The 20,359-nt window shown below is 44.9% G+C and overlaps 1 protein-coding gene across 1 annotated transcript in view; it reads left to right on the plus strand.

The window, feature by feature from the left end:
• zgc:109913 (regulator of G-protein signaling 9-binding protein) overlaps positions 1-7,095 on the plus strand; it is a 16,529-nt gene extending 9,434 nt beyond the window's left edge. The window contains exons 3-5 of the mRNA XM_048550519.2: positions 2,103-2,361; positions 2,507-2,723; positions 6,629-7,095. Of these exons, the coding sequence (XP_048406476.2) occupies positions 2,103-2,361; positions 2,507-2,723; positions 6,629-7,095 (943 nt within the window). The remainder of the gene's footprint in view (positions 1-2,102; positions 2,362-2,506; positions 2,724-6,628) is intronic.
• The last annotated feature ends 13,264 nt before the right edge of the window (positions 7,096-20,359 follow it).

The following is a 20,359-nucleotide window of genomic DNA, read 5'->3' on the forward strand; positions in this document are numbered from 1 at the left end:
CCCACCATCTACAAGGCACAAGTCAGGAGTGTGATGGAATACTCCCCACTTGCCTGGATGGGTGCAGCTCCAACAACACTCAAGAAGCTCAACACCATCCAGGACAAAGCAGCCGCTTGATTAGCACCACATCCACAAACATCCACTCCCTCCACCACCGACACTCGGTAGCTGCAGTGTGTACTATCTACAAGATGCACTGCAGAAATTCACCAAAGATCCTCAGGCAGCCCCTTCCAAACCCACGACCACTTCCATGGAGAAGGACAAGAGCAGCAGATACATGGGAGCACCACCCCCTCCAAGTTCCCCTCCAAGCCACTCACCACCCTGACTTGGAAATATATTGCCGTTCCTTCACTGTTCCTGGGTCAAAATCCTGGAATTCCCTCCCTACTGGCGTTGTGGGTCGACGCACAGCAGGAGGACTGCAGTGAAGGCAGCTCACCACCAGGGGCAATTAGGGATGGGCAAGAACTGCTGTGCCCAGCTAGCAATACCCACGTCGCAAGAATAAATAAAATCACCCTATGACTGCTTTGTCATAGATGATTTCACTTTCATTAATGCTTAATGGTTCTGCCTGCTCAAATCATACTTAATGTCTAGTTATCACATCCTTTATAATAAATTTAGCATTGAGCCTCTGTAAGGCTGGCAGGTCTGCAGTTCCCTCTTTTCCCATACCTTCTTTTCATAAATGCTTGGTGACTGGCAAAATTCCAGTCTGCAGGGGCCATTTCAGAATTGATAACATCCATTCCCTTTGTTTGAAGCCACCTCTTTCAAATCTCTGGGACTGAGAATATCAGGTTCAGGGGATTTACCGCCCTTTTGCCTTATTAATTTTGTTCCAGTCCTTCATTCTCACTGGTCCCTTGCCTTTTAAATATTACAAGACTTTCTGTATCTTCTTCTGTAAAGACAGGCGCGAAATAATCATTTCACTTCTCTGCCAATTCCCCATTTCCCACAATAAACTCCTGCCTCTGCCTGGAATGGACCCAAATTTGTCTTTGTTCACAAACCAAAAGAAGCTTTTACAGTTGGTTTTATTATATTTCTCACAATTTTGCTCTCAGTAAGGTCGGAGGTCACACGAACATCAGGTTAAAGTCCAACAGGTTTATTTGAAATCACAAGCTTTCAGAGAGTTGCCCCTTTGCCAGGTGGAGTCTTCACTTGAAGGAGAGAGGCTCCGAAAGCTTGTGATTTCAAATAAACCTGTTGGACCATAACCTGGTGTCGTGCGCCTTCTGACCCTGTCTGCCCCAGTCCAACACCAGCACCTCCACATCATACTCTCAGTGAAAGTTTGCTGCTTTTAATGGAGATACGATGTGTTCCTGAGGGTGGAGGGAACTCTGTATATTAATGTGGAGAGAGGCTGGAGTGTTAAATGGTAGCTCATATCATTCTGAGGGACATTTACGCTGTCAGAGGTGTCACCTGTTTAACACAAAGCTACATCAGGGCCCTGTTTCCTGGCTCTGAGCAATTGAGTTTCAGTCCCATACCCTGGCCACTTGTTTAATGCCTGAACCGAGATAGAAGTGGAATACCGTTCATTTATTTCCTAACTGTGCGTGAGATATTGACTTGTGAAGAATTGCCTGTTGCATTTCCCACATCACGATCCCAATGACTCTGTTTCAGGGTGCTTTATTGGCTGGGAAGGGGTATGTGCTGAGATTGTGTGGGGTTCCAAATAAAGGCAATCTTCCTCTTCTCCCCTAGCCTAGAAGGCCCAAATGGCCTGCTTTCTTACTGGGAGAGATAGGTCGCTCTCTGTAACTTGATGGGATCTTCGTAAACACTGTGTGATGGACCCACAGAGCTGCTCACTATCCCTCTTGTGGCAGCACAGATGTACACTGACTCCGGTCACTGTCAACTTCAAACACTGAACATGTCTCAAAGCTCCACGGTTATGTCAGTGAGCCAGTTATACCGGCCCTTCAAATACACACCTCACAAAGCTGTACCCAGACTCCTGACTGCTTTCAAATCTCCAGCCTCCTTCATTACTGGCAGGAACAACTAATGACAATTCCCCCTTCAGATTCATTTACAAACATACCCTCAGGTTTTTGCACTAACAGCTGGTATCCAGGTGCGGGCTGTGCCGCAGAGGATAGGCACTACTGCCTCTGTCAGTGCCCAGTGCCAGCCAGTCTTCCCATCAGGAGCACTGAGCTCAGCACCTCAAAGAGTTGTTCCGAAACTCTGAACCCCAGCCGCTGGGAGAAGGTCAGGCTGTTTCCCCGAGTCCAGAGTGCCACTCCTCCCTTACCGGTGCCTGTGCAGGGCCTGTGCGTGTTTTACATCTCTCAGCCAGTGCCAGAAGTTTATCAGGGAACGGTGAGCACTCCGTGAGGCACAAAGAGCACCCCCCCCCCCGCCACCTCTCCGTCTACGGTCTGTGTTGGTGAGCTGGGAGCAGAGGTGCTGGGACTGAGCGATGAGCAGTGTGTGTGGCTCTCGGTTGTCCCTCATCCCCTCGCAGACCCTGAGCTGCCTGCGTTCCTACCTGCTGTGCCAGCTCAGCGAGCCAGGCTGGGGGGCTGAGATGCTCAATGACTGCCGGCGCACTCAGGGAATCTTGAACACGCTTGGTGTGTCTCACCGTGAGCTGGCGCTGTCTCTGGGAGGAGCATGTGACCTCAGCCAGCTCCGACAGAAGCTTCAGGATATCAGGAGCATGGCCCACCAGCACAGTGCAGGTACCCGTGGGGGGTGGGGTGTGGTGGGGGTGTGGGTGGGGGGTGGGTTGGTGGAGGGAGCTCTGGTTGGATCAGTGCAACTTGGGGACTGCTCCAGTGAGATGTGTTTACACCGTTCTGCGTTATCACTTGGCCCAGCTCACTGTTACCATGCCTTTATTTTGTGCAGATATATCCCATGCCACTCACTCACCCTGTAAACTAGCTCGTGTTGCTGTGCTTTCTGCAGTGAGGGAAGTGTTCGCTAGGGGAGTGAGGAGTTCACTGGGGTACAGCATTGCTGGGTACGATACCTCATCGGGGTACAGCTTTTCTCACTGGGTCACAGATTCCTGCTGGGGTCTAGTATTAGTTGTTACAGTATCTCAAAGTTACAGTATCTCAATGGGTATAGTCTCACTGACTGGGACACAGTCTCACTGACTGGGGTACAGTCTCACTGACTGGGATACCGTTTCACTGACTGGGGTACAGTCTCACTGACTGGGTCACCGTCTCACTGACTGGGGTACAGTCTCACTGACTGGGTCACCGTCTCACTGACTGGGGTACAGTCTCACTGACTGGGGTACAGTCTCACTGACTGGCGTACAGTACCATGTTTGTAATCTCTCTTTCCTGGCAGTGGTGGTGGCAGGTTCAGTTAGGAAATGAATGAATGAATGAGGAGCTAGTCCTCATTAAAAGACAGTCTGGTGCTGAGCAGTTTTACCAGCTGCAAAGCACAGGTGAGAGTTTCAATGGAAAACTAACGTCTAACTTTGCCAACTTCAGCGTCCTTTCTAAGCAAGCTGACCAATCTCGGGTTCTCCTCCAATTGGCACCAGATTATTGTGCAGGAGGTAAGGAAAGGGAGATCTGGGAGATTCTGGTCCCTCACCTCTCGCCTGTGACTCCTCAGTTTTACATGGAAAGGAAATGATTTAGTTAAAGACCTCATTTTAAGTGTCAGCTTCGCACTGCATTTATCTCGGATAGAGGTGGCTTATTTCATTGTGCATGAGTGTGAGAACCAACCATACCCTAGTTCAGGAGGGAACAGTTGAGATTTCTTATCATATTAAGCTCAGTAGATGGCTGGAGGAGGGAGAGGAAAATGCAAAGCTCACAGTCCTTAAACAACCTAAACTGCTTTCTAGCCAACAATGTGCTGGTATAGGAAATGATGTGTGAGGGTTTCCTTGGGCGAACAGAACTGCCAGGGGGATACAGGCTGAGCCAAAAGAGAAAGAGCCAGTGACAAAGAAAAGTTAGGATGATTAAAAGTGGCCAAAAGCCAAGCCTAAAAGCTTTTTACCTTAATGCATGGAGCATCCGGAATAAAATAGGTGAACTGGCAGCACAAATGGAGGTAAATGGATATGATCAGATAGCCATGACAAAGGTACGGTTACAGGGAGATCAGAAGTGGGGAGCTTAACATTCAGGAACATTTGACCTTTCAGAGGGACAGGAGGAATGGAAGAGGTGGTGAGGCAGCACTATTAGTGAGAAATGAAATGAAAATATTGCGATAGATGATCTAGGCTCAGATGATGTAGAAGCCAGTTGGGTAGAGCTACAAAACAGCAAGAGAGAAAAGCCATTGGTAGGAGGAGTGGACAGAACACCCCAGCCCATCTGTGAAAAAGGGTATAAATCATCAATAGAAGGAGTATTAAAAAGAATAGAGCAATAATTATGGCTGACTTTAATCTTCATGTTGATTGGGTTAATCAAATTGGAAAGAGTAGTCATAGCCATACATTCACAGAATAAATTAGGGATAGTATCCCATGAAGTCAGCCAGGCTATCTCGGATCTGGTAATGGGCAATGAGATAGATTTAATAAACAACCTCAGAGTAAAAGATCCTCCAGGAAGTAGTGATCATAACGTGATAGAGTTTAATATTCAGTTTGAGAGTGAGAAACAATTGTGTTTAACTTAAATACGATGAAAGGAGGATGGAGTTAGCTAAAGTGAACCGGATGATAGATTAGCAGGAATGACAGTAAGTAAGCAGTGGCAGACATTTGAGGAGGTAATTCATGAATCTTAGCAAAAATACATCCTAGTAAGGAGGAAAGATTCTAAGAGAAGAACAAACCAGCAATGGATGTCCAAGGGGATTGAAAGGAAAAGCATGTAAGAAGGCAGAAGTCCATCATAGGCCTGAATCTTGAATCCAGAACACGGTGACTCAGATGGTCATAAGGAGAGAGAGAATAAAATTAGGACGGCAAACTAGTGAGTGATATAAAGCTGGCATCAGCTCCTTTAAATATATGAAAAGGAAGAGAGAGGTCAAAGTGAACATAGTCTGCTTATAAAATGAATCGAGGGAGACAGATTTAGGGAACAAGGAAATGATAGAGGAGTTTAACAGATATTTTCATTTTCCACTGTCATAACTCTGGATAAAACATCAAACATTCCATTGATATGCAAAGAACAGAGGAGGAATTAAGTGCTCAAAAGAAGTAGTATTAGACAAACTAATGGAACTAAAGTTAGATAAATCCCTGTCCCTGATGGCTTGCATCCGGGGATCCTAAAAGAGGAAGCTGGAGAGATAGTGGATGCATTGGTTGTAATTTTCCAAAAATCCTTGGATTCTGGAGAAACACCAGAGGATCAAAAGACTGCTAATGTGCCACCCTGATCCAAAAAGGGAGGGAGGCAAGAAGCAGGTAACCTCAGGTTGATCAGCCTAACATTTATTGTTGGAATCAATTCTTAAGGGAGTGATAGCAGCACATTTGGAAAATCATAATCTAATCAGGCAGAGTTAGCATGGCTTCATGAAAGGGAAATTTGGTCTGATTAATTTATCAGAATTTTTCAATACATCTCAACCAGAGTGGATAAAGGGAACCACTAGATGTGTTGTATTTGGACTTCCATGGTACGAAACAAAAGGTTAATCACAATATAAGAGGTAGCACATTGGCATGGATAGAGAATTGGCTGATGGGCAAGAAACTATGAGAGAGGATAAGAGGCTCTATTTTAGTTTGAATACCTGTAACCGCTGGGGTTCCACAGGGATCAGTGCTGTGTCCACAAATGTTTACAATATAGTGAAGTGAACGAAATGTAGCCAGATTTGTGGACAAGACAAAAATGGGTGGAAAAGTAAATTATGAGAGGGTTACAGTGAGCTTTACAGAGAGGCACTGACCGTGTATAGAAGGGGACATAAAGTTGGCAAAAGAAGTAGCATGCAGGAAAATGTGAAGCTGTTCATTTTTGAAAGGAGAGCAAGAGAACGGAATATTATTTAAATAGAGAAAAACTGCAGAAAACAGCAACGCAAAGGAACTTGGGGCACTTGTGCATGAATTATAGAAGGCTAGCACACAGCTACAGCAGGTAATCAGGATGACTCATGGAATGTGGGCCTTTATTTCTAGGGGGTTGGAGTATAAGAGTACTGAAATCTCACTGTGATTGTATAAGGTGCTGGTAAGACCACATCTGGAGTACTGTGAGCAACTATAGTTCCCCTTATTTAAGGAAAGATGTCATTTCATTGGGTGCAGTTCAGAGAAGGTTCATTAGGGTAGTCCAAGTATAGTTGGAAAGCAAACACACAAGTTGCTGGAAAGGCTCAGTAGGCCTGGCAGCATCTGTGAAGAGAAATCAGAGTTAATGTTTCCTCAGTGCTGAGGTCCACTGCTTCAGTTTCCGAGGCTTCTTTTGCTGTAATTTTGTGTGAAAGGTGCTCTATAAGAACACATTGTTTCGGTTCCCAGTGAGGTTGGGGAAGTGCTATTCCTGAAAAGATCATAGATTTCAGCAGTTGAAATTGGTGACTTTCTGCGCTGGGTGATTGTAGGCTGGATTATGCTTCCTTCCGGACAGTGTGCCATTTGTTTGAAAGATCAGTTGATAACTGGGGTTTCTTTCTCTCTCGTGTGCAGTGACGGAGACGAAGTTGACTTTTCTACTAAGCAGCAGTGAGAGCCTGAAGCCCGAGCAACGAGCAGAATTACAGCGGGAATGCATGCTCTTTGCTTCTTGCATGGAGCTGCTCCACAGGGATCTCCGGCAGGTTCGCCGGCTCCAACTGCTTTTCCCACTGGAAAAGCCCCAGTTTCTGATCAATACTGGGTTGACAGGTGACCCTTCTGGACCCACCAGTGAGCCGAGCGGCGAGAAGGGAGGCTCTGGAGAGCTGAGCTTGGATGCACTAATACTGGAAGTTGGGAGACTCCTGTCTGAGATGGAGACCAGGGTACCGGCTCCTGTCTGGAGCTCCGATGCCACCACTGAGCCCTGGGCAGAGGCCAGCTCTGACAATGGGCCTGATACAGCCTCAACTGACAGGCTAACAGAAGAGGAAACAGAAGGAAGCCGTAACTGTAAACGCTGCTGCATCATCTCCTAGTTCAGCCACCACTTCACGTGAAAGCAACTTGTTAAAATTGTACCCACTGTTTGTTCAGTGAAAATAAAGCAGTTTTTCAAAATTCAGCCCAGAGTTCGTCACACAAACTACCTGCTCAGAATGCTGTTAAAGCACAACAGCCCCTTCCTTCAACATAATAAAATGCCCCAAGATATTTCACAGGAACTACCACAAAAGAAAATTAGCAACATTAGGAGGGATTGACTGGTGACTAAAATTTTGTTCAAAGGTGGTAGGTGTTTGGAAGCATCTCGAAGGGGATTCTGGGTAATCCAAGATGGAGGACAGTAGAAATTATGGATGTAAGTCCTTTTTTGAGGACTTTTTGCTGTTGGACCTGATTTCCTCAATTTCTTGGAGTAGTAATTCCTATTTTACAAGCTGTTCCCCAGGTTAGGGGAGTCTAAAACGAGAGGGCATACTTTTAAGGTCAGAGAGGAATGATTTTTTTCTCCATACAGAGAGTGGAACGCGCTGCTGGCGGTGGTAGTGGAGTCAGATACTTTAGAGACATTTAAGTGACTCTTGGATAGGCAGATGGAGGATAGTAAAATGTAGGGTATGCAGGATAGTTTCATCTTAGTAGGATAATAGATTGGCACAACATCATGGGATGAAGGGCCTGTACTGTTCTATGTTCTATGTTCTTATAAGGGACCTAAGGGGCAGCTTATTCACGCTGAGGGTGGTGTGTGTATGGAATGAGCTGCCAGAGGAAGTGGTGGAGGCTGGAACAGTTACAGCATTTAAAAGGCATCTGGATGGGTACACGAATAGGAAGGGTTTGGAGGGATATGGGCCAAAAGCTGGCAAATGGGAGTAGATGAATTTAGGGTACCTGATCGGCATGGCCGAGTGGACCATAGGGTTCATTTCTGTGCTGTATAAGTACGACTCCAGAGAGATGGCGAGATGTGTTGGGAAGAAGGTGAAGATCCCAGAACTCAGATGCATGAAGACAGATCCTCCAATAGTGGAACAGTTACAGCCAGGGGCACAAGGCCAGAATTAAAAGATTGCAGAGATCTCAAAAGGTAGGGAGGGGCTTAGACATATGGAAGGACAAAAGACTTGGAGGGATTAAAAAAAGATGCAAATATTCAAATTGTTACAAAGTTGGGTGGAGTATTTCCAGTAGAATTTAGGCCAGTTAAGGACTAGTTAGTAGTCTAAGGGGGAGTTGGTAATTCTGTTAATTTCTTCATTGTTAGAGTTAAATAAATAAATTGTTCTTTGTTATTTGTAAAGTGGAAATCAGGGATTGTATTTCTTTTCGCTACTTTTAACAGATTACAAGGTTAGCTTCTCTCGGTTTTTCAGGGGCAATTATTAGAGGGGAACATCCTACTCCCGTCGTCACAGATTGGGCCTTGCGTTTTGGTTTAATTATCGAGGGGTTCGGCTATTCCCCCTCTGTAACAAAAACTGGCGGCTCAAGTCCAGGGCCTGGGCAGTTTGAGTCCAGGATCTGAACAGATTTGGACAGATTTAAACAGAGTTGGGGATGAGTGTCCTAGATCATTAAACTTAGGTGAGAATAATCTGCTTAATTTTGGTTCCATGTAGTAGGTTAAATTAAAAATGAGGGAAATGGCTCTTAGTGTTGCTAAAGAGGTTCCAGGATTTGAAGATGCTTCCCAAATTTGCCAAGAAAGTTTAGAAAGACAAAGGAAGGACATTTTTTTGGAATCTGCAAACAACCTTGGATTGGATTTAACGAGGGATAAAAGGAAAGCTGAAATTGTAATGGAGTTGGTCAAGCACTTAGGTATATCATGGGAATAGTCAAATGTTCAAAAAGAGTAAATCGTAAATGAGACAACTAGAGTTAGAAGATAAAGAAAGGGAAATAATATCTGAGTTGGAAAAGATGAAGTTGGAACTAGAAACAAAATGACTTCCCATGAAAGAAGGAAAAGTACAAGATAGAAGTGAGGGTGAGCAAACTCATTGTAGCCAGCAGTCTGGTATGAATATATATAAATATGTCCAAACATTACCAAAATTCAAAGAAAAAGATCTGGAAGCCTTTTTCATCTCCCAGTGAGAAATTGGCTAAGCGGATGAACTGGCCAGACACTGTGTGGGTGATGTTAATTCAAACCAAGCTGGTAGGTAGGGCTAGTGATGTGTTTGCAGCGCTGTCAGGGGAAGTGCCAAGAGAATACGAAGAAGTGAGCCAGGCTATTTTGAGTGCCCACAGATTGGAACCAGAAGCATACAGACAACAGTTAGAAACATAAAGAAGGAACTAAGTCAGAGTTATGTCAAGTTTGAAGGAACTAAACAAAGCAACTTCGATAGATGTGTGAGAGCATTAAAGACAGAAAATACATGTGAGGATCTTAGAGAGATTGTTCTGCTGGACGGGAATAATTTATATTGAGGAGCAGAAAGTTACCAAAGTAAGAAGAGCAGCAGAGGTGGCAGATGAAAAAGTACTAGAGCATAAATTGAAATATAGCTTCAAACAGCAATTTCATTCTGTGAGGGATAGAAATTGGAAAAGAGGGAGATTTTTCCATGCAAAACAAAAAGTAGATCACACTGGGAATACTGACGTTTCGGGCCTAGGGGTCTAGGCCCAAAATGTCAGCTTTCCTGTTCCTCTGATGCTGCTTGGCCCGTTGTGTTCATCCAGCTCCACACCTTGTTATCTCAGATTCTCCAGCATCTGCAGTTCCTACTGTCTCTCACACTGGGACTATTTAACCACATGAAAAGAAACTCAAGAAGCTGAGAAAGAGGTGAAAGACCTCAGGCGTTATCACTGTAATAGAGTGGGACACACAAAGTCACAGAGCTGGTGGATTAAGAGGGGCACTGGGAAGAAGGACCTGGTGACAGAGGCTAACCCAGTGGCACGAGTTGAGATAGTGAAGAAAATCTCAAGAGAAGTTGAAGATCTGCAGGAAAGAGCACATCCTCATCACAGGCTGGATAATAAAATAGTGCCCAATCTCTTCAAAGACTTCACCTCAGTGGGTGAGGTTTACTCAGTAAGAACAAAAGGAGAAGGTAAAGAAGTTACAACATTGAGAGATACGGGAGCTGGTCAGTCACTAATAATCAAGATGAAAGTGTTTGTACTTCTTCTGAAATGTTGCCCGAGAGAGTGATAATTTGTAAAATAAATGGAGAGAAATTTAGCATTCCTGTGTATTAGATCAGGTTTGAAGGTCCAATCAAGACTTGGAAAGTGACAGTGGGAGTCATTGAAAGAATGTTAATTCCAGGAATACAGTTTGTTCTTGGAAATGACCCAGTAGGGTCAATAGTGGGGGTGACATCCCTTGTAGTGGAGAAGCCGAAGGAAAATGAAGGAGCTGAGGAGTTAAAAGGAAAATATGCTGGAATTTTTTCCAGACCATGGGGTGACAAGATCCCGCAGCCATAAGTTAAAGCAAGAAGGGAAAAGACGAGGGAGTTGAGGTCCAGTTAGCTGATATTCTGTTTGAAATGGTAAAGGAAGAACCTAAGCAGGAAGAGGATCAGGCAGAGGTGTTCAGTTCTGAAAGATGAATGGAATTACAACAAAAAGATGAGACGATAAAGGATTTATACCATAAAGCCTACTCAGAAAAGGAATCAATGTATTCCAGAATGCTACTACATTAAGGATAAAATCTTAAGGTGGAAATGCAGACCTCGGCAGGTTAGTGCAAAGGAGACGTGGGTGGAAGTTAACCAGATTGTATTTCTGGTAGAATACAGATAGGATGTATTGTGGGTAAAGATAATGGGAACTGCAGACGCTGGAGAATCTAAGATAACAAAGTGTGAAGCTAGATGAACACAGCAGGCCAAGCAGCATCTCAGGAACACAAAAGCTGACGTTTTGGACCTAGACCCTTCATCAGAGAGCTTTGTGGGTACTTTGTATGTATTGTGGTTAGCATACAAATTACCTGTAGGAGGTCATCTTGGAGTGAGGAAGACTCGGGCTAAGGTACAGAAGCATTTTTATTGACCTGGGTTACATAAAGATGGGGTTGAATTTTGCTGTGCCTGCCGCGCATGTCATGTGGTTGGAAAGCCACATGCAGTGATAAAAGCAGTGCCTTTGATGCCAATTCCCATATCTGAAGAACTTTTTACGTGGGTTACAATTGATTGTGTAGGTCCTGTCCCTAAAACCAAAACTGAGAACCAGTGTTTGCTAACCAAAACGGATGTGCCGACCAGATTTCTGGAGCCAACTCTATTATGGAAAGTCAAGGCAAGAAAGGTTGTGGAGAGCTGCTTGCTTTCTTTACCCGTTATAGACTACCTGGGGAGATTCAGTCAGACCTAGGGTCTAATTTTAGTGCGTAATTATATAAGTAGGTCATAGTTTAGGCATCAAATACTTCAAATCAAGTGAGAACCTTCCTGATTCTGGGGAGCATTGGACAGGTGGTATCAGCTCCTAAAGACCATGCTGAGGGCTTACTGCCAGAATTACCCAAATGATTGGGATAAAGGTATCCCATTTATATTATTTACTATTAGAGATGCTTCAATTGAATTGACCCACTTTACTCCATTTGAATTGATATTCGGACACAAAGTAAGAAGGCCTTTAAAATTAATTAAGGAAGATTGACGGGTCCAAAGTCAGTGATCTCAGAGTTGGATTATGTACCTGAGATGAGAGAAAGATTAAACAGAGTAGGTGAATTAGCTGGACAACATCTAAAGGTAGCACAGCATCTAGCGAAGCAAGAAGCATATAAGAAATCTAAAATTAAATGTTTGCCCATGGGGATAAAGTATTGGTGCTGTTACCAGTGTAGGAGATCCCTTTAATGCAAGGTTTAGTAGTCCTTATCAGATTGAGGAGAAGTTAGTTAGATGAACTATCTGGTAAAGATGCCAGATAGAAAAAAAGCATTATCGGAAATGCCATGTGAATATGTTGCAACCCTTCTATGACAGGGAGAGGGAACCAGAGAAACAGGCATTCATTACTGCCTTTCAGACTGAGGCATCAGAATCTAAATTATTTGAATTTGATGTGTCTCAAACTAAGTCAAATAATGAGGAAGTCTTTAGAGAATGGGATAGGACAGTGAGGAACAGAGAATTCATTTGAAAGGCTTGTGCAGAAATGTGAGGACATATGTGGGAATAGGATGTGGAGGACTAATACTATAATACATGAGGTTGAAGTAGAGAATGCTGTTCCAATAAAACAACACTCCTATAGGCTTAATCCTCTCAAAGCCACAAAGGCACAAGAGGACGTGGAAGCAATTCTACAAAAAGGCATCATTGAGCCAAGTTAAAGAGAATGGAGGTAATAAAATGTGAGGCTGGATGAACACAGCAGGCCAAGCAGCATCTCAGGAGCACAAAAGCTGACGTTTCGGGCCTGGACCCTTCATCAGAGAGGGGGATGGGGAGAGGGAACTGGAATAAATAGGGAGAGAGGGGGAGGCGGACCGAAGATGGAGAGTAAAGAAGATAGGTGGAGAGAGTATAGGTGGGGAGGTAGGAAGGGGATAGGTCAGTCCAGGGAAGACGGACAGGTCAAGGAGGTGGGATGAGGTTAGTAGGTAGATGGGGGTGCGGCTTGGGGTGGGAGGAAGGGATGGGTGAGAGGAAGAACCGGTTAGGGAGGCAGAGACAGGTTGGACTGGTTTTGGGATGCAGTGGGTGGGGCGAAGAGCTGGGCTGGTTGTGTGGTACAGTGGGGGGAGGGGATGAACTGGGCTGGTTTAGGGATGCAGTAGGGGAAGGGGAGATTTTGAAACTGGTGAAGTCCACATTGATACCATATGGCTGCAGGGTTCCCAGGCGGAATATGAGTTGCTGTTCCTGCAACCTTCGGGTGGCATCATTGTGGCAGTGCAGGAGGCCCATGATGGACATGTCATCAAGAGAATGGGAGGGGGAGTGGAAATGGTTTGCGACTGGGAGGTGCAGTTGTTTGTTGCGAACTGAGCGGAGGTGTTCTGCAAAGCGGTCCCCAAGCCTCCGCTTGGTTTCCCCAATGTAGAGGAAGCCACACCGGGTACAGTGGATGCAGTATACCACATTGGCAGATGTGCAGGTGAACCTCTGCTTAATGTGGAATGTCATCTTGGGGCCTGGGATGGGGGTGAGGGAGGAGGTGTGGGGGCATGTGTAGCATTTCCTGCGGTTGCAGGGGAAGGTGCCGGGTGTGGTGGGGTTGGAGGGCAGTGTGGAGCGAACAAGGGAGTCACGGAGAGAGTGGTCTCTCCGGAAAGCAGACAGGGGTGGGGATGGAAAAATGTCTTGGGTGGTGGCCCTGTAGCCCAATGGTATCAATGTGGACTTCACCAGCTTCAAAATCTCCCCTTCCCCAACTGCATCCCAAAACCAGCCCAGTTCGTCCCCTCCCCCCACTGCACCACACAACCAGCCCAGCTCTTCCCCCCCACCCACTGCATCCCAAAACCAGTCCAACCTGTCTCTGCCTCCCTAACCGGTTCTTCCTCTCACCCATCCCTTCCTCCCACCCCAAGCCGCACCCCCATCTACCTACTAACCTCATCCCACCTCCTTGCCCTGTCCGTCTTCCCTGGACTGACCTATCCCCTCCCTACCTCCCCACCTACACTCTCTCCACCTATCTTCTTTACTCACCATCTTCGGTCCGCCTCCCCCTCTCTCCCTATTTATTCCAGTTCCCTCTCCCCATCCCCCTCTCTGATGAAGGGTCTAGGCCTGAAACGTCAGCTTTTGTGCTCCTGAGATGCTGCTTGGCCTGCTGTGTTCATCCAGCCTCACATTTCATTATCTTAGAATCTCCAGCATCTGCAGTTCCCATTATCTCTTAAAGAGAATGGAGTTCACTGATCGTGTTGGTTCCGAAGCCGGATGGTACTTGACAGTTCTGTGTAGATTATCAGAAGGTCAATGCGGTAACCATATCTGATTCATTCCTAATTCCAAGGCTGGAGGACTGTGTGGAAAATGTTGGACAAGCCACTTACATCACAAAGTTGGATTTACTCCATGGTTACTGGCAAGTACATTGGTCAGAGACAGTGAGGGAAGTTTCTGCGTTTGCAACCCCAAATGGGGCTGTATCAATTTAAAGTATTGCCCTTTGGAATGAAAAACACATCAGCCACATTTCAAAGATTTATGAACTGAGTTGTAGCAGGATTGAATAATTGTGTTGCCCCTATAGGGATGACTTAGTGATCTTTAGCTATTCATTGAAAGATTACATGGGGCATTTGACAGAGTGCTTTGAAAGACTATAGGAGGTAAAACTGGTTATAAATTTAGCGGAAACTGAATTCCCAAAGGCAGAAGTGACATTCTTGGGGCACAACATCAGACTTGGAAGGGTGACTGCAAGGAATGTGAAGACGAAGGCCATTCAGAAATTTCTAAGACTGGGGTGACACGGTGGCTCAGTGGTTAGCACTGCAGCCTCACAGCACCAGGGACCCAGGTTCAATTCCAGCCTTGGGTAACTGTCTATGCGGAGTTTGCACATTCTCTCTGTGTCTGCGTGGGTTTCCTCCGGGTGCTCCGGTTTCCCCCCACAGTCCAAGATGTGCAGGTTAGATGGATTGGCCATGCTAAATTGCCCGTAGTGGTCAGGAGTGTGTGGGTTATAGGGGTCTGGGTCTGGGTGGGATGCTCCAAGGGGCGGTGTGGACTTGTTGGGCCGAAGGGCCTGTTTTCACACTGTAGGGAATCTAGTCTTGGAGAAACATCCTTGGAGAAAGAGATGCTTTGATCTTTGGGACTGAGCAGATTCTACGGGAAGCTTGTACCAAACTTTCGTAGTGTGGTGTACTGCTGATGGATTTGGTAAAAAAGAACATGAAATTTCAAGGAACAGAACAATGCAGGGAGGCATTTGAGAATATAAAAGCTGTGTTAACCACCACACCAGTTTTAGCCACGCCAAATTGCTTTAAACTCTTTAGAGCCGCTATCGATGCCAACGATGTAAGAGGTGGAGCTGTGTTGTCACAGAAGGATGATGGCAGAATTTAAAGGTCAATTGATTACTTTTCAAGGAAACTCAAAACTCATCAGAGAAAAAGTGTTATTGGTTTGGTACTGGCTTTACAACTTTTTAATGTGTATATTACCAGCAATATTTTGGAGATGGTTGTGTATACAGACCTCGGTCCACTTAATTGTTTGGAAAGATTTAAGGACAAAAATATGGGACTAATCCATTGGAGTTTTATGTTGCAGTCTTTTAATTTACAGATTGTACATGTTGCAAGTCATAAAAATTTATTGCAGATGCGTTATTGCAGGTTTAAAAAAGTGTTCAGATAAGATAGAGCCAATATGATCCGATGTTATATATATTTGGAATTAGTATAAAAGGTACACCTTTAGAGTAATGAATTATTTATTTTGTGGTGACAGTGTTAAAATTTAGTAAAAAAGCGGGGCCATCTTTTTGTCATGATGAGATAGTAGGAACTGCTGATGCTGGAGAATCTGAGATAACAAGGTGTAGAGCTGGGTGAACACAGCAGGCCAAGGAGCATCAGAGGAGCAGGAAGGCTGACACTTCGGGCCTAGACCCTTCTTCAGTTCTAGACCCAAAATATCAGCTTTCCTGCACCCCTGATGCTGCTTGGCTTGCTGTGTTCATACAGCTCTACACCTTGTTATCTCTATTTTCATAAAGATGGGTTTTTTCCTTAAGTGGGAGAGAGGTGTTGCAAAGTTGGGTGCAGTATTTCCAGTAGAATTTAGGCCAGTTAGGGAGTAGTTAGTAGTCTAAGGGGGAGTTGTCGTTTTGTCAGTAATTCTGTTAATTTCTTCATTGTTAGGGGTTAAATAAATAAATTGTTGCTTATTATTTGTAAAGTGGAGGTCAGGGATTGTCTTTCTTGTAACTACTTTCAACAGATTATGCAGAGAAAGGTGAGCTTCTCTGGGTGATCTGGGAGTTGCGGGGGGGGGCACGGTGTTAGAGGGAAGCCCCTTCTCCCATCATAACAGATTGCGGTTTGGGTTTTAGTTTAACCATCAGAGGGGTTTACATAGAACATAGAACATAGAACAGTACAGCACAGAACAGGCCCTTCAGCCCACAATGTTGTGCCGACCATTGATCCTCATGGATGCACCCTCAAATTTCTGTGACCATATGCATGTCCAGCAGTCTCTTAAATGACCCCAATGACCTTGCTTCCACAACTGCTGCTGGCAACGCATTCCATGCTCTCACAACTCTCTGCGTAAAGAACCTGCCTCTGACATCCCCTCTATACTTTCCACCAACCAGCTTAAAACTATGACCCCTCGTGCTAGCCATTTCTGCCCTGGGAAATAGTCTCTGGCTATCAAGTCTATCTATGCCTCTCATTATCTTGTATACCTCAATTAGGTCCCCTCTCCTCCTCCTTTTCTCCAATGAAAAGAGACCGAGCTCAGTCAACCTCTCTTCATAAGATAAGCCCTCCAGTCCAGGCAGCATCCTGGTAAACCTCCTCTGAACCCTCTCCAAAGCATCCACATCTTTCCTATAATAGGGCGCCCAGAACTGGACGCAGTATTCCAAGTGCGGTCTAACCAAAGTTTTATAGAGCTGCAACAAGATCTCACGACTCTTAAACTCAATCCCCCTGTTAATGAAAGCCAAAACACCATATGCTTTCTTAACAACCCTGTCCACTTGGGTGGCCATTTTAAGGGATCTATGTATCTGCACACCAAGATCCCTCTGTTCCTCCACGCTGCCAAGAATCCTATCCTTAATCCTGTACTCAGCTTTCAAATTCGACCTTCCAAAATGCATCACCTCGCATTTATCCAGGTTGAACTCCATCTGCCACCTCTCAGCCCATCTCTGCATCCTGTCAATGTCCCGCTGCAGCCTACAACAGCCCTCTACACTGTCAACGACACCTCCGACCTTTGTGTCGTCTGCAAACTTGCTGACCCATCCTTCAATTCCCTTGTCCAAGTCATTAATAAAAATTACAAACAGTAGAGGCCCAAGAACAGAGCCCTGTGGAACCCCACTCACCACTGACTTCCAGGCAGAATATTTTCCTTCTACTACCACTCGCTGTCTTCTGTTGGCCAGCCAATTCTGTATCCAAGCAGCTAAGTTCCCCTGTATCCCATTCCTCCTGACCTTCTGAATGAGCCTTCCATGGGGAACCTTATCAAATGCCTTACTGAAGTCCATATACACCACATCCACAGCTTGACCCTCATCAACCTTACTAGTCACATCCTCAAAAAACTCGATAAGGTTTGTAAGGCATGACCTACCCCTCACAAAGCCGTGTTGACTGTATTTGATCAAGCCATGCTCTTCCAGATGGTCATAAATCTTATCCCTCAGAATCCTTTCTAACACCTTGCAGACGACAGACGTGAGACTTACCGGTCTATAATTGCCGGGGATTTCCCTATTTCCTTTCTTGAAGAGAGGAATTACATTTGCCTCTCTCCAGTCCTCAGGTACGACTCCAGTGGAGAGCGAGGATGCAAAGATCTTCGCAAGTGGCGAAGCAATTGCATTTCTCGCTTCCCAAAGCAGCCGAGGACAAATCTGATCCGGGCCTGGCGACTTGTCAATCTTAATGTTTGACAAAATTTTCAGTACATCAGCTTCCTCTATCTCTATCCATTCCAGCATGCACACCTGCTCTTCAAAGGTTTCATTCACTACACAGGTCGTTTCTTTCGTAAAGACAGAAGCAAAAAACTCATTTAGGGCTTCCCCTACCTCCTCAGGCTCCACACACAAGTTCCCTATGCTATCCCTGATCGGCCCTACTCTTTCTTTGACCATTCTCTTATTCCTCACGTAAGTGTAAAATGCCTTTGTGTTTTCCCGGATTCCTTCTGCCAAGCCTTTCTCGTGCCCCCTCCTGGCTCTCCTCAGACCATTTTTGAGCTCCTTCCTTGCCTGCATGTAATCCTCTCTAGCTGAACTTGACCCTAGCTTCCTCCACCTTATGTAAGCTACCTTCTTCCTTTTCACTAGAAGCTCCACCGCTCTCGTCATCCAAGGTTCCTTTATCTTACCCCGTCTTGCCTGTCTCAGAGGGACATATTTACTCATCACTCCCAACAACTGTTCCTTAAACCATCTCCACATGTCTATAGTTCCCTTACCATGGAACAACTGCTCCCAGTCCATGCTTCCTAACTCGTGTCTAATCGCATCATAGTTTCCTCTTCCCCAATTAAATATCCTCCCATTCTGCCTAATCCTCTCCTTCTCCATAGCTATGTAGAATGAGAGAGTGTTATGGTCACTCAGGGGTTTGTCTAATTCCCAGTAGTAACAAAAATCCAAGTAAACAGGAGCCAATGTCGGTCAGTGCATTTGAGGTGATGGATGAAGAGGACTCTGCAGCCTATGTTTTAAATCCAAGGGTTTGGGTGACCAAGCGTGTGAAGCCTGGAAGGTAGACCAGCCAAGCATACATTGGAAGAGTTAGGTCGGGAGGTAATGAAGTCCTTAATGAGTGTTTCAGCACCATGATGGTGATGGAACTGGGAGTCTTAATGATTCCTGGGACTAAGTCTAACACCAAGAGCAATCTGTCCTTTTCTTTTAAACAGAGTGTAAATATCCTTTGATAACAAAGTGTGAAGCTGGATGAACACAGCAGGCCAAGCAGCATCTCAGGAGCACAAAAGCTGACGTTTTGGGCCTAGACTCTCTGATGAAGGGTCGAGGCCCGAAACGTCAGCTTTTGTGCTCCTGAGATGCTGCTTGGCCTGCTGTGTTCATCCAGCTCCACACTTTGTTATCTTGGATTCTCCAGCATCTGCAGTTCCCATTATCTCTGTAAATATCCTTTGGCACTGTCTCAACCATGGGGATTGTGAGGTTGGTGATTTTAAAAATATTCATTCACAGGTGTGTCACTGGCAGGCAGCATTTTTTGCCCATCTCTAATTACCCAGAGGGCAGTTAAGAATCAGTCACATTGCTGTGGATCTGGAGTCACACAAAGGTCAGACCGGGTAAGGATGGCAGTTTCCTTTCCCTCAAGGACTTTAGTGAACCAGAAAGGTTCTTTTTCCTGACAATAAGCAAGGTTTCATGGTCATCATTAGACTCATATGGAGTTTTTTTTTACTGAATTCAAATTCCATCATCTGCTGTTGGCAGGATTTGAACCCGGGTCCTCAGAAAGTTACCTGGATCTCTGGACCAAAAGGCTAGCAAAAAAAACCACGACACCATCACCTCACCACTGTATTTAGAGAACAGAGCATGTATCATGAACTAGAAGCAACAATATCAGGCTTCCCAATATTTAGTTAAAAAATCAGAATTACAAATACCCAGCTCAGCGAACAGGGAGGGTTGGGGTTAATGCAATTTGCACAATTAATAAAGGAACTCAATTAATCTGACCTCCTATTGGAGTCACCGCACCAGTGCAGACGTATTAACCCAGCATTTGCAGTTTATTTGGGCTGTGCATTGACCATTGTATTGAGCCTTCTCCACTGAGCCTGCACTCCAAGCTTCAGTTCACAAAATTGGTGGGTCCATCGAGTTAAATTTTACAGGTGTCAGGGAGGGTGAACAGCGTGTTTTTCAAGAGATCGACATTAGTATTTGAGCAAAAACAGGCAAAGCGATTACTAATCACAGAAGCACAGTAAGGATGTAAGTAAAAGGGGATAATTTCCAGATGAGGAATGAGCAGACTAAGGTTTAGAAAGCTGTTTGAGTAGCAATAAATGAAAACATTGCAAGGCAGCCAAGGAACTCCACATCAACTAGGGTCAATGTCTCATCTGTTCCCAGAGCAACAACAAAATGTATCCTTACACTGCCCAGAATCAGGAGAAAGTGAGCTTAAGTGTATCCAAGATAGAGACATTTTCAGCAATTTATCACAAGATGCACAAAGGGTTACTTGAAAGGAGATATTGCTAAATTTGTATAAAACAGCTTCTTGAAGACAATGTACCAGATCTTTTAACATCATAAAACATTGTAAGTCACAGCGACAGGATTCACTTGACAAAATAAACTGGAATTGAACCAAGGGAAATATTAGATGAAACACGGTCGAAGGAGAAGTTCTTGCAGTAAATTCCAGAGTTTAGGAAGTGGATGCAATGGCCTAATATTATCACTAGACAACCCAGGCAATGTTCTGGGATTTTGGTTCAGATCCTGCAACAGCAGATCATGGTATTTGAATTCAGTAAAATAAATCTGGAATTAAGAGTCTAATGACGACCCTGAAACCATCGTCAATAGTTAGAAAACCGCACTAATGTCCTTTAGCATAGGAAACTGCTGTCCTTCCACCAG

Source organism: Stegostoma tigrinum, chromosome 19 (assembly GCF_030684315.1).
Source record: "Stegostoma tigrinum isolate sSteTig4 chromosome 19, sSteTig4.hap1, whole genome shotgun sequence".
Lineage (NCBI taxonomy): Eukaryota > Metazoa > Chordata > Chondrichthyes > Orectolobiformes > Stegostomatidae > Stegostoma > Stegostoma tigrinum.